Raw genomic sequence first — 20,855 nt, forward strand, 5'->3', positions numbered from 1 at the left:
ACTTTACAAGGGCTTTGCTCTCAAACTGAGTCATGTACCAGATTTCCTCCAGCCTTACAGGCCCAGACCCTGAATTTCCTCTTTAACACAGTACTGTCCATTTGATTCCCATGTTCAAAAATAGAGTTTCATCGGTTTAATTCTTTCCCTCTGAATTTTCTCCAGTCTTTTGCTCTTTGACTCTATGTTTTGATGTTAGATACACAGCGTGCTGCATAGATGGTGATTCAAGAGATCAAAAAGAAGAAATTCAATGCTCGAGCTTATTAGAAAGTCTAATTCATTTTTATTTCCCCCCCCGTTCCCAGATGAGACACAAAGTTCAGTAAAACAAAACAAAAAACAGCTTGACAAGTACATTCCATCTTCAAAAACTGGAACGTGTTTGAGGCAGTGGTTCCAGAAGTGCATTTACGTTACAGGATGAATTCCTTTCGACGCTGAGAAATTGGTTGAACTCATTATATACACACTGCCAGGTAGGACTTGTGTTAACATCAGCGTGAACTCTGCAACTAGGAGAGTATTTGGCATGGTGAGGGAAAGTAAATTGGGGGATATATCAAATCAAATGTTATTCATCACATGCTTCGTAAACAACATGTGTAGAGTAACAGTGAAATGCTTACTTGCTTATTATATAGTGAAGTAAAATAAACCTATGATGACCCTTTCAAAGTCATTGTGGACCTGTGTGTGAATGTGAGTGTGTGTGTGTGTATGTGTAAATAACAATTTATTGATCATCTCTGTCCCAAGATGTTCATACACATACATTTTAATTATAAAAACTTATTCTCATGAGTTTATTATTTTATGAAAACATATGGTGTAACTGTTGCAGAATTTTACATTACAAACACTGGACGTACTCTGCAATTCCATCAGAGAAAACAAAAAAAACCTATGTAGCACCAGTAGGAAATATCATGCAGCAAAAATTGTGTTGCTTTCATTTTGTGAAAAAGACTACTTCAAGATTGTTTTTGATCAAATCCTGTTCATGGAATCCAGTGCAGCCACCTTTCCTTTGGTATAGCTTTTCTTTGGCCATTTTAGTTTGATTTTCTTCCGAATCTCAGAAGAGGAATGCGTTGACAATGAATCAAAGTCCTCCTATGTTCGTATTGCGGCAATGACTCCTTGGTTGACAGGTGCTGTCGGTGAAAAGCAGGGAAGAAGACAAAACATGATTTCAAAAAATAAACCAATTCTCCCTGCATTTTGGAGTTTCCCTTATTTGATCTTGTTCTGAGGGCAGGTCTACCTCGACTGCAGAAATAAATGTGATTGGTTAACGTTAGTCATGAAATGTGACTGGTTAAGTTTAGACACGTAATCCCAATTGGCTAAGGTTAGGGTTAGGTGTTGGGTTAAGTTTATAAAATACATGTTATTGGTAAAGGTTAGGGGTTGTGGTAAGATTCGAAAGAGCAACTTTGCATATAGAACACTTTGTTACGCCCCCATTCTACCACCAACCTACCACCGAGCGAGGCTTTTCTTCTCTTTCCTTTCATTCTCACTCGTCGCTGTGAGTGCCGCTCGGGGTTTGCACGGCTTTCATCCAACCAATCCCATGCCTTTTGCCCTCGAGGCAGAGCTGCCCTCAGGACAAGATTGAAGGAAAACTCCACTGAGCATTTATTTACACATACAGAATATTTGCAATAGCATGTCTGTCCTTGAGAAATTAGTTTTAGGTGGATTGACAGATGGAACATCTCTCAGCAACGGGTATGGCTGAAATAGCCGAATCCACTCATTTGAAGTGGTGTCCACATACTTTTTTATATATAGTGTAGATCTAACTACAAGGAGGTGAGTAGACAGTCAACGGTTAGATTACTAGATAAATACACAGAGTATACGAAACATTACGAACACTTTCCTAAAATGGAGTTGCATTTTGGGTGGTGGACCAGTCTTGATAGACACGTGAAACTGTTGAGTGTGAAAAACCCAGCAGCGTTGCAGTTCTTGACACAAACTGTTGCACCTGGCACCTACTACCACACCCGGTTCAACGGCACTTAAATCTTTTGTCTTTCCCATTCACCCTCTGAATGGCACACATACACAATCCTTATCTCACTTGTTTCAAGGCTTAAAAATCCTTCTTTAACCTATCTCCTCCCCTTCATCTATACTGATTGAAGTGGATTTAACAAGTTCTTAATGTTTGGTATACTCAGTGTTTACAGACCGACGACTAAATAGATGGACATAGACAGTTCGACAGACACCAGCAACTAAATATAATTATTGTACAAATAGACAGACTAGATGAAAGAATGGAAAAATAGATGGACAGGCAATAGCAGAGACAGACAAAGACACACACAGATATGATGACTAGCTAGACCCACCTGCTTTTCCACAGGCCTTCTCACACTCCTCTTGAGTTTCGAAGCGATTCTGGTTGCCGCCACAGCCTCCGTACCAGAAGCGTGAGCAGCTCTTGCTGAGTGCATCGTAGTGCCACTTGAGAACAAACTTTGCGCATGCGCCTTCCTCTTTGGGGAGCTGACAGATTTTCACTCCTGTCAAGGCCGCTGTGAGGGAGACGAGAATAGGCAGGCCAATGAATATGTGTCCGACAGGGTTCGAAAACCAGGGTTAAGCCGTTTAGCCAAAGCCTATGCATTGTGCACATAGCAAAGCAAGGACACCGCAGAACACGTGCTCTGAAAAGGTACACTGTTAGGATATAATACAATGGTGTAGCTAAGGACATGTTTTTGCAGGTGTAGTGTGTACAGAACATGTTTCATGCAGTGGGAATGAAAATCGAATGACATCCAACGTCAATAAACATGTTGTCAGTTTTTGTTTGTGGAGACATGTTGGAATTCATTTCAGGATAACACAAAACAGTGACATCTGTTATCCATTGACGTGACATCTGTTTATGTTGAATATTTGTCCACGTGTTTTTGGGGATGCCTGTATGATCCAATAGTTGTTCCAATAGGGTATTAATTGTAACATAATAGAGGTGAATATGATATACAACTTGAGAGAAAGCACTCCCCACCACAAGCCATTCCTTCTACAAACTCAAGATCTCGAATATAGTTTACAGTACTACAGATCATAACAAGAACTCTCTGCCGCCCATTTAGACCAAGACCTAGGAAAACTAAGTCTGACAGTGAACCACATAATCAGGCTCATTGATGCAAAGTTCACTAGTCCAAAACACAATGAACCCTGCAAAGAATAGCCCTCTTCATTAATTTGCTCCACGCTTATGACTTGGCCCAGTTTCAGGGAAGACTAAAGTTTAACTTTTCCTTTCTCCATGCTTGGCTTTTCACTCATTCCATACTTCATTCAGAGGCAATGGAGGGTTTTTTGCCAGACACAAAGGGGATCTTTGTTTGCAAAGTGAACACAGACCGAGGAAATTGTGTTACGCAATGTATATGACCTGCTACAGTAGAGTTTATATATCAGGGTTTTCCACGGATCTGGGCAAGAGGACCGAATTTAAATCATGTTTCAGTTGAGAGTCAGGGTTGCCTGCCTGAAACCTAGACATGTTGGTTTAGGAGGAAATGCTTTCATGTTTGTCAGCTGAACCGCAAAGCATTTGGATGACGCACTAAACAGCGATCAAAGACGGTCATATGTTCTACAGAGGTAGTTGGAATGGATCAGGCTGTAATGTATTAAGATGAGAGACCACAACTAAATGTGAGGCATGTTTTTTCCACCATAGTCTGAGAATAGTGGTCCTTTGTAGCTCAGTTGCTAGAGCATGGTGCTTGTAATGCCAGGGTAGTGGGTTTGATTCCTGGGACCACCCATGTGTAAATTGTATGCACTCATGACTAAGTTGCATTTGATAAAAGCATCTACTAAATGGCATATACACTGAATGTACAACACATTAGGAATATTGAGTTGCACCCCCTTTTGGCCTCAGAAAAGCCTCAATTCGTCGGGGCATGGACTCTACAAGGTGTCAAAAGCATTCCAAAGAGATGCTGGCCCATGTTGACTCCAATGCTTCCCACAGTTGTGTCAAGTTGGCTGGTTGGATCTCTACTCCGAATAGCTCGTTCCATCTCATTCCACAGATGCTCAATTGGATTGAGATCTGGTGACTGGGAAGGCCACTGCAGTAATCTGAAGTCACTGTCATTTTCGTGGAACCATTCCTGCACAATCCTAGCGTTGTGGCATGGGGCATTATCCTGCTGAAAAAAATCTATTTGTAGATGGATACACTGCTGCCATGAAGGGATGCACCTGGCAATGATGTTCAGATATCCTGTGACATTCAAACGTTGCTCCACTTTTATCAAGGGGCCCAATGTGTGCCATGGAAACATATCCCACACCATCACACCACCAACTTGCAATGTTGACACGCGGAACGATGGATGCATGTACTCGTGTGGTTTTCTCCATACCCTAGTCCTCCCATCAGCATGAAACAGCAGGAACCGGGATTCATCAGACCAGGCAATGTTTTTACAAAACTCCAGTGTCCAGTGTTTTCGTTCCTTAGCCCACTGCAACTGCAATTCCTTGTTTTTTGCTGAAAAAAGTGGAACTATGTAAGGTCGTGGGCTGCCATACTGCTTTTGTGTCAAGGTAATCTTCTAAGGGTCTTTGGGCACCAATGTTGTACTGGACTGTCAGTTGACTAACTGTCTGTTGCTTTGTCAGCCTCTTTTGTCCTCTTTCATCAATGACCCTCTTCGACTACTGGCCTGCCGTTAGCTGGGTGTCCTTTGGGTGGAGGACCATTCTTGATAGCAGATGGGAAACTGTTGAGTGTGAAAAACCCAGCAGAGTTGCAGTTCTTGACACAATCAAACCTGTGCGCCTGGCACCTACTACCATACCCTGTTCAAAGGCACTTAAATCTTGTGTCTTGCCCATTCACCCTCTAAATAGCACACACACAATTCCATGTCTGAATTGTTTCAAGGCTTACAAATCCTTCTTTAACCTGTCTCCTCCCCTTCATCTACACTGATTGAAGTGGATTTAAGAGATGACATCACCATCAAGGGATCATAGCTTTCACCTGGATTTACCTGGTCAGTCTATGTCATGGAAAGAGCTGATGTTACTAATGCTTTGTACACTCAGTGAATATTATATACTGAACAAAAATATAAAAGCAACATGTAAAGTGTTGGTCCCATGAGCTGAAATAAAAGATCCCAGAAATGTTCCCTACTGTACGCACAAAAAGCTTATTGCTCTCCAATTGTGTGCACAAATGTGTTTTGTTTACATCCCTGTTGGTGTTATCTTTGCCAGGATAATGTATCCACCTGACAGGTGTGGCATATCTTAAAGCTGATTAAAAAGCATGATCATAACACAGGTGCAGGGGACAATAAAAGGCCACTCTAAAATGTGCAGTTTTGTCACACAAAACAATGCCACAGATGTCTCAATTCTTCACAGAGCATGCAATTGGCATGACAACTCAAGAATGTCCACCACAGCTGTTGCCAGTTAATGTAATTTTAATTCCCCTACTATAAGCCGCCTCCAACATCGTTTTAGAGAATTTGGCAGTACGTCCAACTGGCCACACAACCACAGACCATGTGTAACCACGCCAGTTCAGGACCACATCCAGCTTTTTCACCTGCAGAATGTTTGAGACCAGGCACCCGGACAGCTGATGAAACTGTGGCTTTGCACAACCAAAGAATTTCTGCACAAACTGTCAGAAACCATCATCTGCATGCTCGTAGTCCTCACTAGGGTCTTGACCTGACTGCAGTTCGGCGTTGTAACCATCTTCAGTGGGCATATGCTCACCTTCGATGGCCACTGGCATGCTGGAGAAGTGTGCTCTTCACAGATGAATCCCGGTTTCAACTGTACCGAGCAGATGGCAGACAGCGTGTATGGTGTCATGTGGGCGAGTGATTTGTGCCCCATGGTGGCGGTGGAGTTATGGTATGGGCAGTCATAAGCTACGGACAATGAACACAATTGCATTTTTTCGATCGCAATTTGAATGCACAGAGATACCGTGACGAGATCCTGAGACCCATTGTCGTACCATTCATCCACCGCCATCACCTTATGTTTCATCATGGTAATGCACAGCCCCATGTCGCTAGGATCTGTACACAATTCCTGGAAGCTGAAAATCTCCCAGTTCTTCCATGGCCTGCATACTCACCAGACATGTCACCCACTGAGCATGTGTGGGATGCTCTGGATCGACGTGTATGACAGTGTGTTCCAGTTCCCGCCAATATCCAGTTCGCACAGCCATTTAATAGGAGTGGGACAACATTCCACAGACCACACTCAACAGCTTGATCAACTCTATGCGAAGAAGATGTGGTGTGCTGCATGGTGGTCACACCACATACTGACTGGTTTTCTGATCCACGCCCCTACCTGTTTTTTTTAAGGTATCTGTGACCAACATAAGCATATCTGTATTCCCAGTCATGTGAAATCCATAGATTAGGGCCTAATTGATTAATTTAAATTGACTGATTTCCATATAAAACCAGTCAGTATGTGGTGTGACCACCATGCAGCACAACACATCTTCTAACTCAGTAAAATCTATGAAATTGTTGCATTTATATTTTTTTCAGTGTATATTAATAGCTTTACTTACCGGGAGCTGGAAGGATCTCAGTCTGAAGCTGTTCCACTTGTTGCTGAGGTTCTGGTGATGTAGAATAGGAAAAAAAACAAGAGTTTCTGAAGTCAACCTTTTACCAACTGATCTAAAACAACCAATAACACTTTAATTGAATGATATAGAGCTGTTTTTACACTGATAGCATGATATAATAGATGTTGTGTACACTCATGATAGGTGACTTTGGTGTATGTCACATGAAATAACACTCAAGTAACAATATACAAAAGTACCACGGTTAGCTTATCAGCTAGCTAACCAGGTAGCATAGCTTATCAGCTAGCTAACCAGGTAACATAATATGCATTTACTTTCAAAAGCATGTCATTAGCTATCAGGACTGCTTAAAACAGCTGTTATCAAGCAAAAGACAGTCTACAATTGGCTACTTAGTTAGTTTGTCAAATTAGACCAGTCAGGTGCAAAGAGCCTCTACAAGCTTTCAGAAAACCTGGCAACAAGGACCACTCACCTGACCTCATGCAGCGTTTCAAGCACTGGGATTCAGTCTCGAACCTATTGCCATTGCCTTCACAACCACCGTACCAGAACTGGGTACAGATCCCATTCTTTCTGTCAAAGAACCACTTAGCCTGATGGTTTTTGCACGCCAATCCAGGGTCAAAGTCAAGAGAGCATGGGTCTGTGAGCTCGTTAGCTAGAACATGCAAAAACAAGATCAGTCACAAGAGGGGTAAGAGAGAAGAGAGAGGTATTAGTATGGTTAAGATGAACATCACCCATCTAAAAGCATATTTGAGTTACTGTGAGCCAGTTGTCAGCCATCACTAAACAGTAAGTAATTAATATGTAATGAAATTGTTAATGGCTAGAAGTGTTTGAAAAGTGAAAGCAGAACATTTGTTAGGAAATGAAATGTATCTCATTGCTGGTAAATGAAACTCGTGAAAATCAATTAGTAGGACGATTGCACATTACAGTGGTTGAACATCTGCAATTAATATTGTGAGTAGTTTTGAACAGTAAATTGTTCATTGTGAGTCGAGTGGAAAAGGTAGGAGTTGTACAGGAGCTTAGGTTTCTATTGGTGAATTGTTGAGATGAAAGAATAATAGCCATATTCAATAAACTGCTCTTCCATTAACGATGTTGCTATCAGAGTTAATATATGTTAATGTTAGTACATTTTAGTAATTTATTAGGTCTGTGGCTGTGCGATCTCCGTGATATGTAGCGAAACCACCATCTGTTCTTAATCCTGTTGAGCCAACTCCACAAGTACCTCTCGGGTAATGCTGAGAAAGTACATGAATTGATCCACACTCTTGGACTCAAGCGTACCTGTCAAAACCACCCTACGATAAAGTCCTTTCTGCTTTGCACGTTACATAGTGCTAGTATAGCATGTTCCTATTGACAATCAGCACAACAGTTTTCAGCTTTGCTAACATAACTGCAAAAGGGTTTTCTAATGATCAATTAGCCTTTTAAAATGATCAACTTGGATTAGCTAACACAATGTGCCATTGTAACACAGGAGTGATGGTTGCTGATAATGGGCCTCTGTACGCCAATGTAGATATTACATAAAAAATCTGCCGTTTCCAACTACAATAGTCATTTACTACATTAACAATGTCTACACTGTATATCTCATCAGGTTGATGTTATTTTAATGGACGAAAAAAAAGGCTTTTCTTTCAAAAACAAGGACATTTCTAAGTGACCCCCAAACTTTTGAATAGTAGTGTATTTATATAATATATACAGTATATATCATATGACATGTACATAGATCATGAATATATACAGTATGTCTATAATCAAAATATCAGCAGTCACTATGACAACTATTGTAGATGACCTCACCTCTTAGCTATTACTACCTTATGTGTCTACCATATGGGAACACTTGCAGTGGCCTCACGCCAAGGCTCAACATGTGAGCAATAAATCTTCATCAATGGAGTTCTTTTCCACAAGACATTTTAGACTTTGTAGGTTTTGCACTGAAAAATAGCCTGCAGATATTGCAGGTTTACAGCTCTGATGGCCCTGCAACCTATTTATTTTAAGACAGTTTTCAGGTCTCTCACTGTAAAAGCTACAGGCACTAAAATAACACTGACGATATTGTCTTGTCAGTGAACAGTTCTGTTGTTTATCAAGTAACATTCTCCTCTGGACTTCTTGGCTCCACACTGAGTTTACACAATTTGATTTCCATGATATAGACTGACCAGGTGAAATCTATGATCCCTTATCGATGTCACCTGTCAAGAACTACAACGCTGCTGGGTTTTTCATGCTCAACAGTTTTCCATGTGTATCAAGAATGGTCCACCACCCAAAGGACATCCAACCAACTTGACATAACTGTGGAAAGCATTGGAATCAACATGGGCCAGCATCCCTGTGGAACGCTTTCGACACCTTGTAGAGTCCATGCCCCGACGAATGGAGGCTGTTCTGAGGGCAAAAGGGGGTGGAACTCAATATTAGGAATGTGTTCCTCATGTTTTGTACATTCCGTGTATATTAAAAGCACATTTGTTATTTTCTTTAAGGCCCACTCTGATATTTACAGACAATACGTCTGTACACACCATATTTTTCATATTTTAAACTAATTATATATGAGTGGGCTTTTAACTTGAAAATGATGGAGCATCATGTGTGATAAAGCTTAATGTGCTTTGAAGAGTGATGCTGCTCAATACTGTTGGATTAATTGTGGTAACAACAATGCGGTCAATGAAAATCCAAACACAATGAATTCTCATTAGAGACCATTAGATAGAAACAAAGGGGAACGCTTCTCAAAAGTAGAGGCGGGCCCTTTTTGAGTTTGAATTGCAAGTTCCCACGGGACAAATCAATTGTCCTCAATGCCTAATAAATCAGCTAACTGTTTAAAGAAAACCTGGTTTAAAACACGCCGACCATCTTTCTCGCTCACACACACACGAATACACACGTGCACACACACACACGACAGGTGTCACTTACCAATCTCTGGTTTGTCCAGTGGTGCAGTGGCTATGATACCAGTCACCTCCATGGGAGCAGCGACCTTATGCTCTGCTGCTGCTTCTGTCCAATCAGACATTACATAACAATGGTCAGTGGATTCAGTTAAAACAATATTTATGGATGTTGTGTGGCTTGTCTGCCAACAGGTGACTTGTTTTGTTTTGTCTTACATTACAAAAAGGAACAAATTCCAATGAAATATATGAACGCCAAGAAGATATTGACGAAACAGGAAAAGCCCCTATAATCATTGCTTGGATGTTCCACAACAATAAACAAAAAGTAATTTCATTATCATAATAACAATGAATCTGAAATTGTATTTTTCCAAATAATAAAGGCCTACTGTACAGTATACACATAACTATCAATCACTCTGGCGAAACTGTGATCATTGACTATGGATTTCAGGTTGACATCACCATTGCAGAGTAAAACAGGTAACCTAAGCACACCAGACAATCACTGTGGTGTGTTCATGGACTTACTGGTGGTAATAATGCCTTTGTGTACGGCCGCAACGTGGCCCTGGGCGGTGTGTGTGGTCACCACGGCGTGGTAGGTCTGGGCGCTCTCCAGGCCGCCTACAGTGAGCACCGTGCCTGTCACATTCCTCCTCAGCACCAGTGTGTGGTCGCGCAGGCGCGTCACCACCACCTCGAAGTAGGCTATGAGCTTGGGGTCCGGGCTGGCCCAGCGCAGGGTCAGGCCACTGGAAGTGGCATTTGCTACGTGCAACTCCTCTTGGTCTAGTGGTCAAACCGGGTGGTATTAACACACAAGCAGACAATAAAATCACAGTCAAAAAACAAAACACACACATTGACAATTGATTAGTCTTTGAACCACCACGGGAAATGGGGATTGATTTATTGAACTGGATGTAAACCCTGCTATTTCATTTTATATTTCATGTCTTACCGTTGTGCTTTCTTGGATGGACTGCCTGGTGATTTTCATGGTGTTTTTGATGTTTCCTACACATAGAGTGGATTATTGACACAGAATATATAAGATTCTACCAGTGGAGGCTCATCAGAGGAGGAAGGGGAGGACCATCCTACTCAGTGAATTTCAGAAAAATTTAATATAAAGAAACCTTAAAAAAGTTATCCTTTTTAGATAAAACTATACGAAATATATGTTGCCAAATACCTGATTAAAACACACTGTTTTGCAATGAATGTCTACAGTAGTCTCAACAGCACCCTCTAGGGTAGCACCATGTTGTAACCGGAGGACAGCTATTTTCCATCCTCCTCTGGCTACATTGACTTCAATACAAAACATATATTGCTCATGCTGCTCACCCCCTTCCACAGACCTATGGTAATTAGACGACTTCCAGATGACATCCTCCAACCAATCAAAGCCTTTGCAGTATGAACTGGCATGTTGTCCATCCAATCAAAGGATCAGAGAGTGAACTTAATACTATGCATGTGTGGTTAAGAAGCTTGGTGAGTTGGTGACATTGTTGGACAGATTGAGAATGAGAGTTGATTTTTGGTGGGATATTATTCAATTCAAATTAGGAGATGGAGGAGGTAGATTATATATTGTTTTCTTGGTTTTAGAACTTTATTTTTGTAACTTTAGTAGCAAGTAGTTAGCTAGCTAGCTACCAGAGTGCAGTTTTCTCTGCCAGAATGGCTAGCTAACGCTAATGACAATGACGTGGATTTCTTATTGAAGAACCCCTTTCGTGCCCAGATCAGTTTTAAGCTTCTGGATAAAACCTGCATCGATCATGTAATGGATGAAGGTCTGCATATTCCAACAGCGCAACACAACAAGAAGGCAAGAAGAAACAGGGATACAGCATTTTGGGGCATGTAAGAGTTGGCCATTGTAAACAATGGCTCGTTGCGGGATGAAGCAAGGGGGCACAATGAGAGGGAAAGTTCCGCTAACAAGGGCAACGATAAGGAGCTTGCAAAGATAATTGCACATTACGATGCTTTACTTGGTGAACATATGGACGTTTCTACTGTCTTCTCTGGATTGTCAAAATCAATTCAGAATGATTTGAAAGCTTCCATTGCATCAACTATTGAAAGTGGCAAATGGATGAGACCACAGACATCAGCTGTCACTCACAGTTAGTTATCATCAAGTATGTGGATGATCAGGGCTTCATTCAGGAACGTTTGTTGGGCTACTTTCAAGTGTCAAGTGGGTGAAATATGCAGTCTGTTTGACTTTGTTAATTCTTAGATGTCTGCGTTTAACTTCATGGAGAACCTTGCTGCCCAAACCTATGATGGCACTACTGTAATGGAATTAACTAATCTTCTATTTGTATTTACTTCTAAGTTCCTCCTGTTCCCTGATTAAGAGGGCATGACCACTCCACCTCCAGTGTCAACTCTTTGATATGAACAGAAGCCATGTCTCATATGCCCTCTCATCCACTGGCACATTCAATGTTTCCATTCCAAGCCCTGTGAGTAGCCCTGTCATTTTTCTCTCATTACTGTACGTAGAGTCAATCACATAGACAAACACATTCACATTATTACACATCAATACGAGACACTTCGGAGGATCGTGTCTGTCTCCTGGTGCACCTGTCTGTCTGTCTCCTGGTGCACCTGTCTGTCTGTCTCCTGGTGCACCTGTCTGTCTGTCTGTCTGTCTGTCTGTCTGTCTGTCTGTCTGTCTGTCTGTCTGTCTGTCTGTCTGTCTGTCTGTCTGTCTGTCTGTCTGTCTGTCTGTCTGTCTGTCTGTCTGTCTGTCTGTCTGTCTGTCTGTCTGTCTGTCTGTCTGTCTGTCTGTCTGTCTGTCTGTACTGACAGACAGACAGACAGACAGACAGACAGACAGACAGACAGACAGACAGACAGACAGACAGACAGACAGACAGACAGACAGACAGACAGACAGACAGACAGACAGACAGACAGACAGACAGACAGACAGACAGACAGACAGACAGACAGACAGACAGACAGACAGACAGACAGACAGACAGACAGACAGACAGACAGACAGACAGACAGACAGACAGACAGACAGACAGACAGACAGACAGACAGACAGACAGACAGACAGACAGACAGACAGACAGACAGACAGACAGACAGACAGACAGACAGACAGACAGACAGACAGACAGACAGACAGACAGACAGACAGACAGACAGACAGACAGACAGACAGACAGACAGACAGACAGACAGACAGACAGACAGACAGACAGACAGACAGACAGTCTGTCTGTTAAACATTTTAAAATATAGAATTTGTTCACCTAATCCCTGTATCCAGCATTTCCACACCTTGGGCAAATTCATGATTCCTGACATCATTCACATCAATGATTTTACTCCTTGCTTGGACAAACTCATTCTTAGCTCTTTTTTCTAACTGTGTTGTGTTATTGTTGTTTGTCTTCTCAGTCAAATCCTGTCCTGCCCTCAGTGGAAGAGTTGAGCTCTTCTCCAACACCACCCATCCGTGACGAGCCTGTCCTGCACTGAAGCCTCTGAACACCTCAACCCCTGTCCTACACTGAAGTCATGCCTCTGAACACCTCAACTCATGCCTCACACCCTCATTCAATCACCTCTGTGATCCCTTCCCAACACTGTAAGGAACCTTCTCATTCCCTTTCCCCATTATATTTTACTACAAATGTCTTTATTAATTGTTTTAGGTTAAAATAATTGGTCTTTGACGATGCCATGGGTCTCCAGCCTCTGACTTCTACCAATACATAAACTATAGTGATTTACATGACAATCATGATGAACAATGTCATAATAGGATACAAATGTATCATGTAACATGATCTGAATACTCACTCTTGGCTGTGGTGTGATTTGGGGAAGGGGAACTTGGGGAATGGCTGGTCACTCTGGTACCAATGACAGTTTTTGGAGACTTCAGGGGACATGTAGAAAGCGTTCTCAACTGCAGACACAAGAGGAAAAGGACAATCTTCACCTATGGTGTCGACCTGACTAAAAGGCCATTACAACGTTTGTAAGTGGTTTCCACAATGTCAACCTGAACGACTGTCAATGTGTCAACCAGTATGTGGATTCAAACTAATTATTGAATTAGCTTTTTCTATGAAAAGCCTGTTATCAGTGAATAAAAGGTGGACATAAGTCTAACAGGTACTCAAAAGACGGCAACAGTGTGAAATAAAGCACTTACTGCTGAGATACTTGGGCAGCAGTCGGCCAAAGTTCTGAATGTGTTTGTCGTAGAAGTGCGAGGTGCTGGTCAGCCTCTTGAAGAAGACGTCGGAGGGCTCACTGGCCATGCGCATCATCACGCGGGCGTCCCCAGCACTCAGCTTCTCGCCAACGCCCAGGATGACCAAGAAATAGCCCTTGCACTTGGCTTCGGTGGCCACGGCAACCAGCCGCTCCTCATCCTCCTCCACTGGGCCTGTCACGAACAATGTCAGCACCTTGAGGTCACGCTGGTGGGGCGCCCTTTCAAACACCTGCTCCACCGTGTGCTCGATGGCTGCCGCCAGTGCCCGCCCACCCTCCAGTTGGGGCGTTTTGTCCAGGAGGAAGTTGCGGATGTCTTGGGCCGAGCGGTGGTCGGTCAGGCCCACGTCCACGCGGATTGGCGAGCCGCTACTGTTGCGCAGGAACTCGTAGGGTGCCTGCTGGATCACAGCCACACGGGCGTGGTGGATGGATGCCATAGGGTCTGACGAGACTTCAAGCTGCTCTACAATGTGCGCAACGTAGCGTTTAATCTCGGTGAAGACAGTGGGGTAGGTGGTCTCGGAGCTGTCCATGATGAAGGCCATGTCAATGTCCACGTCGGTGGTGGAGGACCTCCTGTCTCTCGACTGCTGAGGGGGGACGTAGTCACAAATTTGGTCTGGAGCGCAGGAGTCTGGAGAATAAATGAACACAGAAATTATCTCAGGCGTTTTGGCTTTCATTATGTCTTACTGGGTTTGTTTGGAAAGCTACTTTTGTTTGGTATGCAACTGTCAATGGCACCAAGAGGCAATGTGCATCCAATAAGCTTACAATAGAAGAACTATGATCAGAAAGAAAGTGTGGACAAATCAGTTACACAATCATAAATAAATTCAAAATGTAGAACACAAGAACACAAGAACACACGTCTTGGGTGTTGAATATAAATGTAAATAACAATTCAATGCAGCATTTGTGTGAAGTCAATCTCTGAGGATATGAGATAAGCTCTTACCCAGGCAGATGTGGCAGCTCATGACCTTTTGGATAGCCGAGTTGTACTGTGCACTTCCGGGATTAGGCAGTACGATCACCTGACCCAGTGCTGACCCAGTGTTGTTCATCTGACACACAGGGAGGAGGCAATGGCAATTCAAAAACATGGCCAGGTCAGCTGACAATAAGACATCTCTGTAAATTCATGTTTAAGTGTTGTACACTGCTTTTAGGTACCAGAGCAATAGCTACATTCCAATATCTATACTTTCACATTGCATGCCAATATATTTTTTTCTTCTAAATACTATGGTAGTGTAGATAATGGAGCACAGCCAAAATTATTCCCTACTTTGTATTATGGTATCAGAGCAAAACTTTTACCCTGTGTAAGAGGGGTCTATTTCTGCATCCTTTATATTACCTTCAGGGCTCTGGTGAGCTGGCCATCCTCTTTGTTGACCAGGAACACCGAGGCGATGCCGGAGTCGTAGAGACGGAGGGCCGCGGCGCTGACCGCCCGCTGATCCTTCACTGGCCCGTTGACAAAGAATATGGCCACCTTCCTCATGAGGAAGCCGCTGCGCACCCTCTTGAAGGTGTTCTGCGCCAGGAAGTTCATGGCCGTCTCCAGGCTGCGCTGTTTGCGCGTCTGTAATGCCTGCAAGCCTTCCACGCGCTGCACCAGGGAGCGGCGCTTCAGCGCATCGGCAAAGCGGATCTCGGTGGTCACCTCGTTGTTGTAGAGGGTGAGGGCCACGCGGGCACCGCGTGGGCAATTGCTCTCGGAGATGGTGATGTTGCCGACCAGACGGAGCACGGCGTCACGCATGTTGTTGAATGCCGGCCGACCCACGCCGTCTGAGGCGTCCAGGGCGAAGGCTAGCTCAGTGGGGTAGAGAGGGCACTCCTGTTGACCATAGCAGCAAGCTGAGAATAAAATGAAAAAGAAAACAAGTTTTAGGGCCTTTCGTACTCAAATGTCATTTTTTTTTGAGGGATGTCGTTTATGCAGTGTGTATCTGAGGTGGTTTTACATGACATACGGTTGTGAGTGCCCCGACCGCCCCTTCTAGTGCCAATTAATACATTAAATATGGTATATTACATGGTGATCAGTGTAAGAATTTTATACTTACGACAGTTGTCTCTGATTTTCTTCACAAGGTCACATTGCTAAGGAGAAAACGGACAATTTAAAACCGATGTTAAGACATTGTACAGTACATATTCCACACATGTAAACTTTGGTCAATTTTCCTATACAAAATGTCTTCTGTCTGATAAATGGATTCCTACCACAACGCCAGGTCCTCTCGGTCCTTTCTGGCCCTGTGGGAAGACAAACATTAGAGTTGAACAGATGGACACAGCTGGAAGGAGACAAAACACTAGGCTACTTTCTCAGGCCTGGCACCGCTCCAGATAACAACACCATTATTTGTGTCCATTATATAAACAATGAATGGTTTGTAATGACGTTATATACAATACATATGCTACTTGGCAAACCTCCAAAGACTGTGAATGTTACAAAATTATGTATGGTGATTTTATAATGTGACATTATGTGGGAGGTCATGATATTTAATTTTATGGGTAAATATAGATAGCCTCTTCCTAGAGCTGAATTAAACTGCTAACAATGTCTTAGACTATAAAGTCATGACTATGAATATCTATACAGTTATGGATTATTATGCAGAGCCAAGGAGAGAATATATGGTTTATAAAGTGTTGTGAACACATGCGGCTGGTTTCCTGGATCCAGATTAAGCCTGGATTTAAATGCATTATAAGTGGAGAATCTCAATTGAAAGTGCTTTTTAGTCCAGGACCATGATTAAATATGGGTCTGAGAAAGGGACCCACTGTAAAAGTCAGTGCTTACATAAGGCCCGGGGTATCCAACCTCTCCCTTTTGACCCGGAGTACCGATTTCCCCTGAAACACCCTAGAACAGCAATAAAATAGCATTAAAAGTCAGATTAAAATGTTTATTTTGTATGATTTCATTCCAAATGTATGCATCAATTTACCCATACTGTATGGTACACTCTACCTTGATATTTTTACATTTCTATTTGGTAATTTAGCAGACACTCTTAGCCAGAGTGACTTACAGTCAGTGCATTCAACAAAGGTAGGTAAAACAAACACATATCACAGTGGTTGTTTTAGTTATATTATCAGTTAAGAAACACCCATAGCACACAGCACCCCTCATCCCAGTCTCCCACCCCAGCTAAAGCACTCACCCTCTGGCCACGGTTTCCTATGGGTCCTGGTCCGCCATTGTTTCCTCCATCACCTGCCGCTCCCTGTATGGTGACAGAAACATCAGTGTAGGAACTGTCACATGGAACACTAAGACAGACACCTATCTGAATTTTTTGAAATGCTAATTTTCATTTTTGTTGCAAAACAAATTGGAGAGACTACTCTCTACAGACAGATCATATTTCCACCTGAGATCATTTGAGTGAAACAGTGCGCTTTTCTTCATTTCAGCAATCCTTGAATTGAACTGAGTAAGCTGTGACAGTGATGATGTACTTGACATTACCTTTGGTCCTGGGAATCCTGGGAAGCCCTCATCACCCTGTAAGGAAGACACTTGTCAGTTCATTTGAGCATGGGTTGATGATGGCAATTTAAGATAACATCATGCAAGCTCATTAAAACATAGAACATTGATGTATTGATTGATTGGTTGAATTTGTTGGATATTAGTGATTGCATTAATTATGTAGGTGCAGATGGAACTAGTACAGATGAATATGAGGGACAAACAGACATATTGTATTTTGTCAAATGTACGATTATTTACCTTTCTTCCTTTGGGCCCTGCGATACCAAATCCATCCCGACCATCTTCGCCCTGTAAGAAGAGAACACTGAGCTTACCGCAAAGCGAATGACCCAATCTTAGTTAACAGTACCATGTGTGCTAAACAATGAACAATGTCACTATGTACAAGCTGACCGGGGTTCAAATAGTATTAAAAATCGTTCAAATACTTTAGCTGTGCTTGATTGAGCTTGCCTGGCACAAATGAATGGCCCAATGGTATGGTTCCAAAAGTGCAAACCCCACCCATCTGGCACTCCAGGCAGACACAAGCAAACACTCAATGAAAGCTGTGAAATACTATTTGAACCCAGGTCTAATGTACAGACTGAGATAATAGTTGAGAAGTAGAGCTGTATGCACTGATCTACACTGATCAATACAGTACCAGGACACTATGCACCAGTACCGTGACCTAAGTCACTGCATTGGGACAGATCACGTAAGAACCTAATGAAACGAGACAGAACGTACGAGCCCTTCAGTAAAATGATACCAGTTAAGAGATTAGAGACACATGCTCCAGGTTCTAAGAAGCGAGAGGAGTTCAGAGACGGACATAAATCTTGCTGCTCTTTGAACTGGCCGTGACTATGAGGTCCAGATTGCCATTAGAAGACCCAAGAGACTGGAGCATGTCTAAAGTTGACTACTTGCACATTCCCTCTCATGGATTAGGTTAACAAAACTTAAGCATGGATTTCTGTCTTACCTAGTCCATATACTGATTACAGGGTAAATAAACCAATGTATACATTTGTAATTTGGGTGAACTATCCCTTTAACATTGATGGACACTCCCTACAACCAATGTTTATTCCTTACTTACACGATGCTCAAATCTGTGGTGGGGAGTGTGCAAGCGCACACTTCAGGAGAAGAGTAGAGAATCTGTGTCTCACACTGTCACAAGCCTGGGCTCATATTAACGAAATGTCATAGGGCTACAAGAGAAACAATTCATCTCAGAAATGTATCCACTAAATAGGATAAGAAGGAGAAAAGAAGATTCGAACTCCAATAACATACTGTAAGTTATGATATATTGCACTTGTGTATTTTTATTGTATCATCTCAATGTATGTAGACCTCATGTAGTCTACGATCTGATTAATAGTCAGTCTGTTTGTTAATCTTCCCGAGGTGTCAATTGTGTTGAGCTGACTGAATGTGATGTAATGACTTACAGGCTCACCACGAGGTCCCAGAGGTCCCACGGTGCCTTTTGGTCCGGGCTCTCCTGGCTCACCCTATAACGATACAGATATACAAAGAATGAGAAGCAGAGAGAGGGAAAGAGAGAGAGGAGAGAGAGAGTTAGAGAAAGAGAGAGAAAGAGAGAGAGAAAGCACACTTCGAAAAAACATTCCTTCTGAGTCGCGCAGAGATTTCCTCCAGATTTAATTGCATTCACCCCTGTTACTTGAAGTAAATTTGACACAGGGCCTGGAAGTTTTGTTAGGGATCTATCTCTGTTGACTCTAATAGGCCGTGTATGTGTGTCCAGTAACGGGAGAGTGGGAAGCTTAGGCCATTGTGAATATACTGTAACCTAAACAAGGCTGGGATGACTGTGAGGCATAGGCTAGACTAGAGCGATGCCAATGATGATCAGTTCTGTACCTTGCGACCCAGAGCTCCTCTCCTGCCCTTGTCTCCGGGGGTTCCCTGGGCTCCTCCTGGACCCTGGAATACAAACATAAACAAATCAGAGAAAATCTTCTCACCATTGACACCCATGGCACTGTCAGGTTACATCGATGCTGAAGCAACGCGTGTTGTCGTATGTCATGATTACAAAGCAGATTCACTCCTACAGACACTACATGTGAAATGTGCTCTAAGTGTCAGCATTTTTTTCCTGTATGTCAGCTGGGAGGCACATGCATCCATTTTGCCTGCGTTTCCTATAGAACATGTGCTACTTCTATCCAACCGCACATTGCTTGTGTTTACTGTGATTCCCAATTAGATGCCTTTTCATCAAGTTATATGGCGCTGTGCAGTACATCTCAAAGTCCAAACTTAAATGTCAACAGACATAAAAAACGTCTAATATCAAAGAGGACACAAAACCCTATGGTAATTCATCACTCTGTGGCACAAACAATTAGGTTAAAGATGACTGGTTAGATAGTTTAACTATAACTCGGACCAAAGTTTTAGGGGGTAACATTGGTAATGTTCCTTTGAGAACCCTACATATGTCCAATCTTTTGTTGTTGAGAATTTTTAAGTTCGTCATTTCCACTTTAACACGTCAGACTTAATTTGCCCTAACGACAAATGTATCAACCCCTACAAAAAATTTCCATTAATTATAATCCACATAATACTTCACATTTCCTGTTGCTAAAGGATTATTTTTCTGCTGTAGCAAACTGAGTCAAATTAAGATCCCACATCTATCTGTATGACTTGATACAAAGAAGAGACTGAGGTCTTAACATTGCTGCAGAACCTGCCATCACGGCAATATCAGAAGTGTGCCACATTTAAAATGGTGCTGGTAGTTCACGTACCCTTGGTCCAGGGTTCCCGTCCTCACCTCTGGTTCCAGGTGCACCGATTGGTCCAGCTTGGCCCTGAGTAGGACAAAGCATCACAAACACACGTCTACATCAGAGACTGGTCTCCTGTAGAATCAAAGTGACCAATAGATTTGGTGGATAAAAAATGGTGTTTCGTTTACAAAGTGAGTGTGATTTGAATCTGAAGTTCAACTGCCTGTTGGACTTAGTTCAGCCCCTTAGCTTCAGTATAAACATGGCTACTATGAAAGCCCATGTAATGACTGATACCAAAAAAAGTGTAATGACAGTAATAGATTTTTTGGCAAGGGACGATAAACATGCACAACACAAACTACACAATGTCCTGTCAACAAGTCTAGAAACACAGTGTATGGAGGCACTTACTCTGGATCCTCCGATACCAGGCTCTCCCTGCACACCATCACCTCCGGGTTTGCCAGGGTTTCCCTATGACATAGGAGAAACCCATGTCTCGGTTAAATACGGTATATGATTAGACCTCAGTAAACATGATCAGTTTATTGAGATTAGATGAAGTGAGTTTACTGTAGATAATTGAGTAGCGTATGTAAAGGACAGTCGCTAGCTAGATATGCTAAGTTTGATCATAGAAAGTAATGGAGAGGGGGATGCTAAGTCTGCTAATTATGATGGCCCCA

General features: G+C 42.5%; 1 protein-coding gene across 5 annotated transcripts in view; it reads right to left on the minus strand.

Moving 5' to 3' along the window:
- Positions 1–257: 257 nt before the first annotated feature.
- LOC139538301 (collagen alpha-3(VI) chain-like) overlaps positions 258–20,855 on the minus strand; it is a 102,047-nt gene continuing 81,449 nt past the window's right edge. For 2 of the 5 annotated variants that reach the window (XM_071340162.1, XM_071340167.1), the window contains 22 exons: positions 20,581–20,643; positions 20,185–20,247; positions 19,286–19,348; positions 18,850–18,912; positions 17,642–17,692; positions 17,378–17,413; positions 17,070–17,132; positions 16,703–16,765; positions 16,111–16,143; positions 15,951–15,987; positions 15,236–15,741; positions 14,831–14,939; positions 13,805–14,506; positions 13,447–13,555; positions 10,562–10,617; positions 10,129–10,389; positions 9,617–9,700; positions 7,119–7,304; positions 6,620–6,670; positions 2,370–2,555; positions 1,487–1,603; positions 258–1,157 (listed from right to left, as the gene is read on the minus strand). In XM_071340162.1, coding sequence (XP_071196263.1) covers positions 1,117–1,157; positions 1,487–1,603; positions 2,370–2,555; positions 6,620–6,670; positions 7,119–7,304; positions 9,617–9,700; positions 10,129–10,389; positions 10,562–10,617; positions 13,447–13,555; positions 13,805–14,506; positions 14,831–14,939; positions 15,236–15,741; positions 15,951–15,987; positions 16,111–16,143; positions 16,703–16,765; positions 17,070–17,132; positions 17,378–17,413; positions 17,642–17,692; positions 18,850–18,912; positions 19,286–19,348; positions 20,185–20,247; positions 20,581–20,643 — 2,943 coding nt within the window. In that variant the 3' untranslated portion in view covers positions 258–1,116. The remainder of the gene's footprint in view (positions 1,158–1,486; positions 1,604–2,369; positions 2,556–6,619; positions 6,671–7,118; positions 7,305–9,616; positions 9,701–10,128; positions 10,390–10,561; positions 10,618–13,446; positions 13,556–13,804; positions 14,507–14,830; positions 14,940–15,235; positions 15,742–15,950; positions 15,988–16,110; positions 16,144–16,702; positions 16,766–17,069; positions 17,133–17,377; positions 17,414–17,641; positions 17,693–18,849; positions 18,913–19,285; positions 19,349–20,184; positions 20,248–20,580; positions 20,644–20,855) is intronic. The other 3 variants (XM_071340165.1, XM_071340164.1, XM_071340166.1) reach the window with 3 other exon arrangements.

This window comes from Salvelinus alpinus, chromosome 14, assembly GCF_045679555.1.
Source record: "Salvelinus alpinus chromosome 14, SLU_Salpinus.1, whole genome shotgun sequence".
In the NCBI taxonomy this organism is placed as follows: domain Eukaryota; kingdom Metazoa; phylum Chordata; class Actinopteri; order Salmoniformes; family Salmonidae; genus Salvelinus; species Salvelinus alpinus.